Source organism: Hemitrygon akajei, chromosome 25 (assembly GCF_048418815.1).
Source record: "Hemitrygon akajei chromosome 25, sHemAka1.3, whole genome shotgun sequence".
NCBI classification, from domain to species: domain Eukaryota; kingdom Metazoa; phylum Chordata; class Chondrichthyes; order Myliobatiformes; family Dasyatidae; genus Hemitrygon; species Hemitrygon akajei.
In genome coordinates, this window is record NC_133148.1 from 28,968,976 (window position 1) to 28,981,196 (window position 12,221).

The 12,221-nt window shown below is 49.6% G+C and overlaps 1 protein-coding gene across 4 annotated transcripts in view; it reads left to right on the top strand.

The window, feature by feature from the left end:
- Nucleotides 1–12,221, top strand: part of rasgrp4 (RAS guanyl releasing protein 4) — a 218,056-nt gene that overhangs the window by 144,944 nt on the left and 60,891 nt on the right. For all 4 annotated transcript variants that reach the window (XM_073029257.1, XM_073029260.1, XM_073029259.1 and 1 more), the window contains exons 3-4: nt 2,108–2,213; nt 11,862–11,924. In XM_073029257.1, the coding sequence (XP_072885358.1) occupies nt 2,108–2,213; nt 11,862–11,924 (169 nt within the window). The remainder of the gene's footprint in view (nt 1–2,107; nt 2,214–11,861; nt 11,925–12,221) is intronic.

Below are 12,221 nucleotides of genomic sequence, written 5' to 3' on the forward strand. Positions count from 1 at the left end.
CTGTTTATTTCTGCTTAGTCCCATCTACCTGCAGATGGACTATACCCCTCCATACCCATCCCATCCATGTACAGAACTGCAAAAGTCTTGGGTACATATATATAGCTAGGGTTCATAAGACTTTTGCTCAGTACTGTAGTTATTTTATGTATTGCTCTGTACTGCTGCTGCAAAAAATAAAACAAATTTCAAGACATATGTGAGTGATGATAAACCTGATTCTGGTATGGGTCTCTGTTGTGGTCTGAGAGTGGGAAAGGGGGCAGGGAGAGGGGAATCATGGTTGGGAAAAGGGGAAAGGAGAGGGGAGGGAGCGGGAAGCACCAGAGAGACATTAGGTAATGATCAATAAACCAACTGTCTGGAATCAAATTGTCACAACCACAGATACGGCAACACAATAGATATGAGGCTGTGACATGGCCCCACTCTCTAAGCAAACAGGCAGCGAAGCATTGCTGTGCTCTGTCCAAGTCTCGACAAGCACTACGGCGACAGGTATGGAGTTAAATACTATCACGATTAAATAATAATTAGCTGACACGTGCAAATTCTCAAGCACAATTGCCGTATCTACTGCGCTGCTGAATCCGAGGATGTGACACAAATGACATTGCCCGGTGTCTTGAGGCTGGATGTGGCCCCCCTCCCCACCCGTGGCACTCCTTCTCTGCCCCCTGTCCCACACCTCCCGCGGCACTCCACCCTCACCATTCCTGACATCCTTTACTCCCACCAGATTTACAAACTTGCTCTCCGCTTCACGTTGACAAATGTGGCAGCCATTTCAGCCCTGGGAAAAAGCCTCTGACTAGCCACACAATCAATGCCTCTCATCATCTTGTGCACCTCTATCAGGTCACCTCTCATCCTCCTTCGCTCCAAGGAGAAAAGGCCGAGTTCACTCAACCTGTTCTCACAAGGCATGCTCCCCAATCCAGGCAACATCCTTGTAAATCTCCTCTGCACCCTTTCTATGGCTTCCACATCCTTCCTGTAGTGAGGTGACCAGAACTGAGCACAGTACTCCAAGTGGGGTCCAATATAGCTGTAACATTACCTCTCGGCTCTTGAACTCAATCCCGCAGTTGATGAAGGCCAATGCTCCGTATGCCTTAACCACAGAGTCACCCCACGCAACAGCTTTGATTGTCCTATGGACTCGAACCCCTAAGATCCCTCTGATCCGCCACACTGCCAAGAGTCTTGCCGTTAATACTATATTCTGCCATCATATTTGACTTACCAAAGTGAACCACCTCACACTTGTCTGGGTTGAACTCCATCTGGTTTAGATCTCGAATCAGAATAAGCGACTTTACATAGTTGATCAGAACATCTTTTCATTCCAGACATTGACCTTTACAGAAAGCACTGCAATTAAACCGTTAAACCATCAACAATCCTTCATGACCACAAAACTGACTCATCTCCTTCTACCTTAGGCCATGACTTTATCAATCACCCCTGGTGTGGACACTTTCTGGAGGTCCAAGATCCGTATGCTCCACGACCGCTGGACTAAGTGTGTAAATGTAGGAGGGGACTATGTTGAAAAATAAATGTGCTAGGTTTTCTAAAATTGACTCCTTCTACTTTAGGCCATAAACTTATCAATCAGTGTGTGTGTGTGTGTGTGTGTGTGTGTGTGTGTGTGTGTGTGTGTGTGTGTGTGTGTGTGTGTGTGTGTGTGTGTGTGTGTGTGTGTGTGTGTGTGTGTGTGTGTGTGTGTGTGTGTGTGTGTGTGTGCGCTTAAGACTTTTGCACAGTAGGTATGTTAATATAATTGTAAAACACCCTGTAATTAATTATGTGCTAATGAATCTTGGTCAGTATAAACGTGAATGACCTCAAGGGCTGTTTCCACACTGTAAACATTGCGACTGCTTTGTTTCAGATTTCGATCAGCCGCAGTATTTGTGTGACGCCTTGTGTCTCTCGCGTTATTCCGCTGACTACAAAGCAGTGAAATTCCGCCTCAGAGTGGAACCTGCTGAGCCCACCACACGCCTGCGTAGTCACCTGCAAGTGACTTGCGCGCCGCGTCGAGCGCTGGGCTCCCACCCCGGGCGGACCCCTTGTGACGTGTGATTTCGTGTTTCCCCAGATGTGGACGGGAGTCTGCGGTGCGGCAGCGAGACTGTGAATGTGACGCTGATGATGCACATCTGGATCATCCCGTCGTCGGAATTCGCCCACAGGCTCCTGGTGCTATATCCTTTCAGCAGTTGCACCCAGCAGGGGTGGGAATCCAGAGACAGCTCTGAAACAGGGCGCTCGGTGAAGGGAGTCTGCAAAATCCAGCTGCATTTAGTGTTGGCAATCAAGGAGGCTCAAAAAATGTTACTGGAAACACTCTGTGACCACTTTAGTACAAATCTCCTCCACCTAATGAAGTGGCCATTGAGTGTATGTTCGTGGTCTTCTGCGGCTGTGGCCCATCCACTTAAAGGTTCAGCAGGCTGAGCATTCAGAGATGCTCTTCTGCACACCACTGTTGTAACGCGTGGTTATTTGAGTTACTGTCGCCTTCCTGTCAGCTTGGGTCAGTCTGGCCGTTCACCTCCGACCTCTCTCAACAAGGTTGGGGTTGGCGGTTCAATTGGCGGTGGAATTAAGGTTAGGATTCGGGTTGGAGTCGGGTTTCAAAGTGGATCTAGAGGTTGGAGTTGGAACTCAGGATGGATTTAGGGTTCAAGATGGATGTAAGGTTAGGATACTAGTTGGAATCAGCATTGGGGATGGATTTAAGGATAAGATTCGGGATGGTGTCCAGGCGGGATGGACTTAGGGATAGGATTCGGGTTGGAGTTGGGGCTTGGAATGGATTTAGAGTTTGGATTCAGGTTTGAGATGGATTAAGGGTTAGTATCCAGGATGGTGTGTGGGCGGGATGGATTTAGGGTTAGGATCCGGGATGGTGTTGGGGTTCGGGATGGATTTAGGGTTAGGATCTGGGATGGTGTGTGGGCGGGATGGATTTAGGATTAGGATCCGGGATGGTGTGCGGGTGGGGTGGATTTAGGGTTAGGATCCGGGATGGTGTGCGGGCTCGGGATGAATTTAGGGTTAGGATCCGGGATGGTGTGCGGGTGGAGTGGATTTAGGGTTAGGATCCGGGATGGTGTGTGGGCGGGATGGATTTAGGGTTCGGATCCGGGATGGTGTGCAGGTGGAGTGGATTTAGGGTTAGGATCCAGGATGGTGTGCAGGCGGGATGGATTTAGGGTTAGGATCCGGGATGGTGTGCAGGCGGGATGGATTTAGGGTTAGGATCCGGGATGGTGTGTGGGCGGGATGGATTTAGGGTTAGGATCCGGGATGCTGTGCAGGCTCGGGATGAATTTAGGATTAGGATCCGAGATGGTGTGCGGGTGGGGTGGATTTAGGGTTAGGATCTGGGATGGTGTGCGGGCTCGGGATGGATTTAGGGTTAGGATCCGGGATGGTGTGCGGGTGGGGTGGATTTAGGGTTAGGATCCAGGATGGTGTGCAGGCGTGATGGATTTAGGGTTAGGATCCGGGATGGTGTGCAGGCGGGATGGATTTAGGGTTAGGATCCGGGATGGTGTGTGGGCGGGATGGATTTAGGGTTCGGATCCAGGATGGTGTGCGGGTGGGGTGGATTTAGGGTTAGGATCTGGGATGGTGTGTGGGCGGGATGGATTTAGGGTTCGGATCTGGGATGGTGTGCGGGTGGGGTGGATTTAGGATTAGGATCTGGGATGGTGTGCAGGCGGGATGGATTTAGGGTTAGGATCCGGGATGGTGTGCAGGCGGGATGGATTTAGGGTTAGGATCCGGGATGGTGTGTGGGCGGGATGGATTTAGGGTTCGGATCCGGGATGGTGTGCGGGTGGGGTGGATTTAGGGTTAGGATCTGGGATGGTGTGTGGGCGGGATGGATTTAGGATTAGGATCCGGGATGGTGTGCGGGTGGGGTGGATTTAGGGTTAGGATCTGGGATGGTGTGTGGGCGGGATGGATTTAGGATTAGGATCCGGGATGGTGTGCGGGTGGGGTGGATTTAGGGTTAGGATCCGGGATGGTGTGCAGACAGGGTGGATTTAGGGTTAGGATCTGGGATGGTGTGCAGGCGAGATGGATTTAGGGTTAGGATCCGGGATGGTGTTGGGGCTGGGATGAATTTAGGATTAGGATCCGAGATGGTGTGCGGGTGGGGTGGATTTAGTGTTAGGATCTGGGATGGTGTGCAGGCGGGATGGATTTAGGGTTAGGATTTGGGATGGTGTGTGGGCTCGGGATGAATTTAGGGTTAGGATCTGGGATGGTGTTGGGGCTCGGGATGGATTTAGGGTTAGGATCTGGGATGGTGTGCAGGTGGGATGGATTTAGGGTTAGGATCCGGGATGCTGTGCAGGCTCGGGATGAATTTAGGATTAGGATCCGAGATGGTGTGCGGGTGGGGTGGATTTAGGGTTAGGATCCGGGATGGTGTGCAGGTGGGATGGATTTAGGGTTAGGATCCGGGATGGTGTGCAGACAGGGTGGATTTAGGGTTAGGATCCGGGATGGTGTGCGGGTGGGGTGGATTTAGGGTTAGGATCCGGGATGGTGTGCGGGTGGGGTGGATTTAGGGTTAGGATCCGGGATGGTGTGCGGGTGGGGTGGATTTAGGGTTAGGATCCGGAATGGTGTGCAGACAGGGTGGATTTAGGGTTAGGATCCGGGATGGCGTGTGGGTGGGGTGGATTTAGGGTTAGGATCCGGGATGGTGTGCGGGTGGGGTGGATTTAGGGTTAGGATCCGGGATGGTGTGCGGGTGGGGTGGATTTAGGGTTAGGATCCGGAATGGTGTGCAGGCGGGATGGATTTAGGGTTAGGATCCGAGATGGTGTGCAGGTGGGATGGATTTAGGGTTAGGATCCGGGATGGTGTTGTTGCTGAGATGGATTTAGGGTTAGGATTCAGGTTGGAATCTGGGCTTGGAATGGATTTATGGTTTGGGTTCGTATTGGTGTCAGGGCTTGGGATGGATTTGGGTTTGGAATTCGAATTAGATTCAGGGTTCAGTATAAAGTCAGTGTTCAGATTGAAGTTAGGACTTGGGTGTCAATGTGCGTACAGTGGAATCCTTATCCCTGCCTCTTGTGTTTGCTGTGTCCTTACTGGAGAACCTGTTCTCTCACAGTCTCTACCCCTTTGATTCAGCCCCCACCTTCATTAGCCTAATCCCGCTCCACTCACTTTTAATGGGATTTTTGCTTTACAATGATGAAGCCCATCCTAATTTGGAAGATTGCTTCGGGAGTGCCTCTGCACTATCCGCCACAAGCAGGACTTCCTGGGGCCAAACATCTTAATTCCCATTCCCATTCCCATTCCAACATGTCAGTCCGTGGCCTGCTCTTGTACCAAGGTGAGGCCACCCTCAGGATGGAGGAGCAACATCTTATATTCTGTCTGGGTAGCATCCAACCTGATGGCATGAACATTGATTTTTCCTTCCAGTAAACAATTATTAATCCACCCCTTCTATCTCCCACTCTGACCTTTTACCTCTTCTTATTTGCCTGTTACTTCCTCCTGGGTCCCCTCCTCCTTCCCTTTCTCCAATGGTCCACTCTCCTCTCCAATCAAATTCCTTCTTCTTCACCCCTTGACTTTTCCCACCCTCCCCCCCCCCCCCCCCCAGCTTCACCTATCACCTTCTAGCTTCTATCCTTCCTCTCCACTCACCTTTTTATTCTGGCGTCTCCCCCCTTCCTTCTCAGTCCTGAAGAAGGGCCTCGGCCCAAAGTGTTCACTATCTATCCGATTCCATAGATGCTGCCTGACCGACTGAGTCCCTCCAGCTTTTTGTGTGTGATTCTCTGCTCCACTGTTCATTACTGTAGGATGTGGGCCCCGAGTATTGGATGTATGTGGGGGGAGGGAGCAGTGAGGGAGGTTTGTGCTCTGTTAGGATCACAGGCATGTGGGGGGGGGGGGGTGTCTGCGGGATGGGGGAGGAGAGGTTGCCACTCATGCTTCTGTTGGGTCTTTGGGTCAGTATCAGACCCAGAGGTCAGAACGTTAGGGGTGGGATGGGGGTCACGGTCAGGATCCCGGGCAGGAGGGTGAGGAACAGGTTTGGGTTGATATTAGTGTTAGAGGAGAGAGCGAGTGGGGTGAAGCTGGTCAAGTGTGGATGTAAGGGTCATGGGACATTAGGACTGGGTCAAAGGTTGTGAGGGTTAGGGATGGGGACAAATGTTAAGGATGTGGCATGAGGGATATTAATATTAGGAGAGGGGTCGACTGTGGATTGGGGTTAGGAGTAAGTCCCTTTTAGGTTGTCAGCAGGCTGATTCACCCTCTGACCCTTCCTCAACCTCTCATCAGCAGATGTTACTTTGTGACGGGGTATTTGGCAGCAAGACTTAAATATTGATAATAAGGGCACCGCATGGTCCCCACTCTGTTGGTAACTGGAGGGGAAATCCTCATGGGTGTGAGAGATCCCCTTTCTCCTTTGAAGAATGGTGTTCAGAGAACTCATGCCTTGCAAAAATTACTTCGAGGTCTCCAAGTGATAGATAAGCGTATCTGTTTCCTGCTGAGATAGAGTTTCAAAACTCCCTGCATACTCAGTAACCTTGTACAGTACAGCACAGCACTTCTGATAACCACAGGCTTTCTTAACCTCTTAGTGAATGGGGCAGTATGTTGTAACAACAGGGAAAACCTCACTCTTCTTTGTACGGTTTTGGTTAGACGTGTAACCTCGCTCTGGGAAGGCAGGAGAGGAGAGGGGCCCTCTCACTGACTTTCCCTAGTAGCCAGCCATTGTAATTCCACTCCCCATTCCCATTTCGGCATGTCCTTGGCCTCCTCTTCTGCCGCAACGAGTTCTCTCTCAGGCACCTTATGCTTGAGATGGTGGCATTAAGGGGTGAATGTTTGCCTGGGAATCATCAAATATTCCCCGGTTAGGACTAGGACAGCTGAAATCCAGTCACAGCCATGGGTACTTCAGTAAACAATATTGTTTTAAAACGCATTGCAATGTACTGCTGCCACAAAACAACAAATTCCAGTAATATTAAACTGATATATCTGATATTGATATAAATATATCTGATTCTGATTCATTCCTCCTAGCCTCCAACTTGTCAACATGAACAATGATTTCTCTAACCTCTGGTAATTTCAATGCCTCCCTGCTCCCTCTTTCTATATTCCCATTCCAGCTTACCTCTTACCCCTTCTCTTCTCCTCACCTACCTATTTCTTCCTCTGGTGATCCTCCTGCTCCCTTTCTCCCATGGTCCACTCTCCTCTCCTATCATATTCCTCCTTCTTCAGCCCTTCACATTTTCCACCTATCACCTCCCAGTTTCTTACTTAATCCCCCCTCCCCCCCACCCACCCACCTACCTTCCCTCTCACCTGGCGTCACCTAAGGCCTGCCAGCTCGTACTGGCTACATCTCTCCCAACCTTCTTATTCTGGCTTCTTCCCCCTCCCTTTCCAGTCTCAGTGAAAAGCCTTGGCCTGAAATGTTGACTGTTTATTCCTCTCCAGGGATGCTGCCTGACCTGCTGAACTTGGTCCAGAACTTGGTCCCTGTAGCTCTGGATTTCGAACACCTTCTGTTTCTCACTGCCCTTTCATCCTCTTGGCTCACTGGTTGAGATAACCCCATCTTAATTTGATAATCACAGAGCGACGGAAAGGTCAACAGCACCGAACGAGGACATTTGGCCCATTGAATTCATACTGGTTCGATATAGAATCAGTTGTTTGTCCCAATTCCCCTTCCTTATAACCAGAGCTTCTCATTCCTGGAATAATTTGTTGGCTGACAGAAGTCAGTCTTCATTTTGGCTGTTTTACATCGACCTCCACCCCCCCCCCCCCCATCAATCCTTGACAAGTTTTGGGTGGGGGGGGTGATCGCAGGAGAGAATTCCTTTCTATTAGGGTTTGGGTCAGGTGGTACCATCTCTCTTCACCCTGAACACTGTACCTCCCAAGCAGACTCTTGTAGCTGGCAGGTTAGGACCAGTGAGAGGCAGGAGGTTGAGAGTAACTGACCCCTCGACTTCCAGTCGTGGTCACCACTAGCACTGAGATTCCCAACTTCCAGTCTTCCCAAGGCCAGCTCCAAACGCTTTAAACAATCAACATTTTGGGTCGAGACCATTATCGGGATTTCTTTTCTACCCGGATTTGTCTGGGTGAAGAGTCTCAGACCGAAACGTCGGCTGTTCATTTCCCTCCATAGATGCTGCCTGACCTGCTGAGGCCCTCCAGCATTTTGTGTGTGTTACCCAAGATTTTCAGTATCTGCAGAATCCCCTGTGACTTTGATGTTTTAATGGGGAACAAAGAAATGGCAGACAGACATTAGTAAGTATTTTGGGTCAGAAATTTAAGAGTGTCAGGGGCCAGAAGTGAGTGCAGTTGCTGTTACTAAGGAGAAAGGTGCTTGGGAAACCGAAAGGTCTAAGTCACCTGGACCAGATGAACCACACCCCAGAAAAGCTGAAGAGATTGTGGAACCATTGATAACGATCTTTCAAGAATCATGAGATTCTGGAATGTTTCTGAAGGACCGAAAAATTGCAAATGGCACTCCACTCTTCAAGAAGGGAGGGAGACAGAAGAAAGGAAAACATAGGCCAGTAACTGACTTCACTGGTTGGAAGGATGTTGGAGTCCATTTTGAGGGATGAGGTTTTGGAGGCACATGATGAAATAGGCCAAAGTCGGCATGATTTCCCGCAGGAGAACTCTTGCCTGACAAATCTGCTGGAATTCTCTGAGGAAATAACAAGCAGGATAGACAAAGGAGAGTCAGTGGATGTTGTTTACTTGGATTTTCAGAAGGCCTTTGACAAGGTGGCATACGTGAGGCTGCTTACCAAGAACGCATGGTATAAGACTAGCACGGATAGAAGATTGGAGGCAAAGTGTGGGAACAAGATAGGTCTTTCCTGGTTGGGTGCCAGTGACTAATGGTGTTCTGCAGGGGTTGGTGTTGGGACTGCTTCTTTTCAAGTCATGTGTGTGTGATTTAGATGCCAGAATTCGTGGCCAGTTTGCAGCCGATATGAAGATAGGTGGAGGTGCAGGTAGTACTGAAGCAGCAGGGAATTTGCAGCAGGACAGACGGATTGGGAGAATAGGCAAAAAAGTGGCAAATGGAATGCAGAGGTGGTAAGTGTGTGGTTAGGCACTGTGGTAGAAGGAATAAAGATGCAGACTATTTTCTAAACGGGGAGAAAATTCCAAAATCAGTGGTGCAAAGGTTCCCTGGAATGAAAGGGTTAATGTATGAGGAATGTTTGCTGGCTCTGCATCTGTACTCACTGGAATTTAGAAGAATATAAGGGAGGATCTCATTGAAAACAATCAAATATTGAAAGAGTGGATGTAGAGAGGATGTTTCCTATAAGGGGGTCTAGGACCAGAGGGCACAGCCTCAGAGTAAAGTGACGTCCACTTAGAACAGAGCTGAGGAAGAATTTTTTTAGCCAATGGATGGTGAATCTGTGGAATTCATTGACACAAGCCATGTTATTGGATATATTTAAAGCGGAGGTTGATAGGTTCTTGATTAGTCAGGGTGTCAAAGGTTATGGGGAGAAGGCAGGAGAATGGGTTTGAAAGGGATAATAAATCAGCCACGATGGCATGGCAGAACAGACTCGATGGGCTGAATGGCCTGATTCTGCTCCTACGTCCAAAGGTCTTACGGTCTTATGTCATTTACCCTGTACCTTGTTGGCTGTTGAACGAGTGGAACCAGTCTTGGTGTCCTTTTTGACTGGGAGTCCACTAACAGTGCATCCTTGACCTAGTGGTGGGCAGTGATCAACTGAGATGCCCAAGAGAACTGACTGAGGCTCTAAAAATGCATACATTTTGGCTGAAATTCTTGCGCTGGACTATGCTGTTGAGCAGGCCAGTTTTGGCTGAAGGTCAGAGGTCATAGTATGTTCAGGGGCAGATCCAAGCTGTGTGAGGACCCCAGCCCACCCCAGGCACTGACTCAGAGAGGCCAGGCCTGGGAGATGCTGGGTGTCTCACAGGACCACCAGAGATGAGCAGGGACTGAACCGGCTTCAGTGCACCAACAGTGGAGTCAAAGATCAGATTCAAACTTCTTGAACTTCCTGTAATGGCCCCCCACCCCTTCACCATTCCCCATCCCCTTTTCCCTCTCTCACCTTCTCTCCTTGCCTGCCCATCACCTCCCTCTGGTGTTCCTCCCCCCTTTTCTTTCTTCCGTGGCCTTCCGTCCTCTCCTCGCAGACTCCCCCTTCTCCAACCCTGTATCCCTTTCACCAATCAACTTCCCAGCTCTTTACCTTATCCCTCCCCCTCACAGTTTCACCTTATGTTTCTCCCTCCCCTCCCCCTTTTAACTCTACTCCTTATCTTTCTTTCTCCAGTCTTGATGACAGGCCCCTCGGCCCGAAGCGTCAACTGTTTGCTATCTTCCATAGGTGCTACCTGGCCTGCTGAGTTCCTCCAGCATTTTGTATGTGGCTTGGATTTGCAGCATCTGCAGGTTTTCTCTCATTTGTGATCAGATTCAAAGATGAGCCTTTTTGTCACAGATACATCAAAAAGCGTTGAGAATTTATTAATTTATTTATTAGAATACAGCACGGGATAGCCCCTTTGAGCTGTGCTGCCCGGCAACCCCCGATTTAACCCGAGCCTAATCACAGGACAATTTACAATGACCAATTAACCTACTAACCGATACGTCTTTGGACTGTGGGAGGAAACCGGAGCGCCCGGAGGAAACCCAGATGGTCACGGGGAGAACATACAAACTCCTTATAGACAAATGTAGAATTCCAGTGCCAACACAGCCTGCCCACGACTTACTAAGCCTAACCCTTATATACTTTGGAACGTGGGAGGAATCTGCAGCACCCGGAGGAAACCCATGTTGTCACGGGGAGAACTCCTTACAGACAATAACGGGAATTGAACCCCTGACTTACGGCTGGCACCGTGGAGCATTTCGCTAACCGCTACACCGCTGGTGCCAGGTTAATTGTGTCTCCCGACTGACCGCCTGTTTGGTTGGTCGAGAAGCTCTCGGAGTTCACTTGGGCTCTGCAGGGCTAGAGAGAAGGCTGGAAGACAGGTGTAGGCGGTGATCACAGACGCGGGGCTTTCCTGGGGCACGTTCTGCCTTGTCTCCTCCCCTGCTTCCGCTCTTGTTCCTCCCCAACACACAAGGTCAACCAACCACCCCGTGGGAGCTCAGACAGAATCAGGTTTAATATCACTGGCATAGGTCGTGAAATTTATTATCTTTGTGGCAGCAGTACCATGCAATACATAATATTAGAAAAAAAACTGTGAAGTACAGTAAGATAGTTAAATTAAATGAACAGTGCAAAAATAGATACAAAAAAAAGTGAGGTAGTGTTCATGGGTTCCATGTCCATTCAGAAATCGGATGGCAGAGGGGAAGAAGCTGATCCTGAATCACCGAGTGTGTGCCTTCAGGCTGCTGTACCTCCTCCCTGATGGTAGCAATGAGAACAGGGCATGATCTGGGTGATGGGGGTCCTTAATGATGGATGCTGCCTTTCTGAGGCGCCGCTCCTTGACGATGTCATGGACACTATGGAGGCGAGTACCCATGATAGAACTGACTAATTTCACAACTCTCTGCAGCTTTCTTTGGTCCTGTGCAGTAACCCCTCACCACCATACCAGACGGTGATACAGCCAGTTAGAATGCTCTCCACAGTACATCTGTAGAAATTTGCCTGAAGGAGCCAAGGAGTGGGCGGGAGGGGATGAAGGCAGTCCACTCTGGTGGGGGAGCAAGTAGCAATGATGGGGCAAGCAGCCACAGTCTATCATCCTTGACTTCCAGCCACTTATCGAGACGCTCCAGGGGAGAAGCAGGCCCAGTTCCGGGTGAAGATCTGCCATTTTGTGAGGTAACCATCACTGGTACTGGTTTATTGTCGTCACGTTTCAGATTTATATTTATTTAATTTGCTTTTTCATTTTTAGATGCAGATGTATTGATCGCATGACATCGTAACCCACGGTGAAACGTGTCCTTTGCACTCACAAGCAACACACCCAAGGATGTGCTGGGGGCAGCCTGCAAATGTCACCACACGTCCCAGCGCCAACATAGCCTGGCCACAATGCTCAGCAGAACAGCACAGAACACAGCACGCAACTAAACAACAACAAAAGCAAGCCCCTTTCCTCCCCTCCCTCCCTTC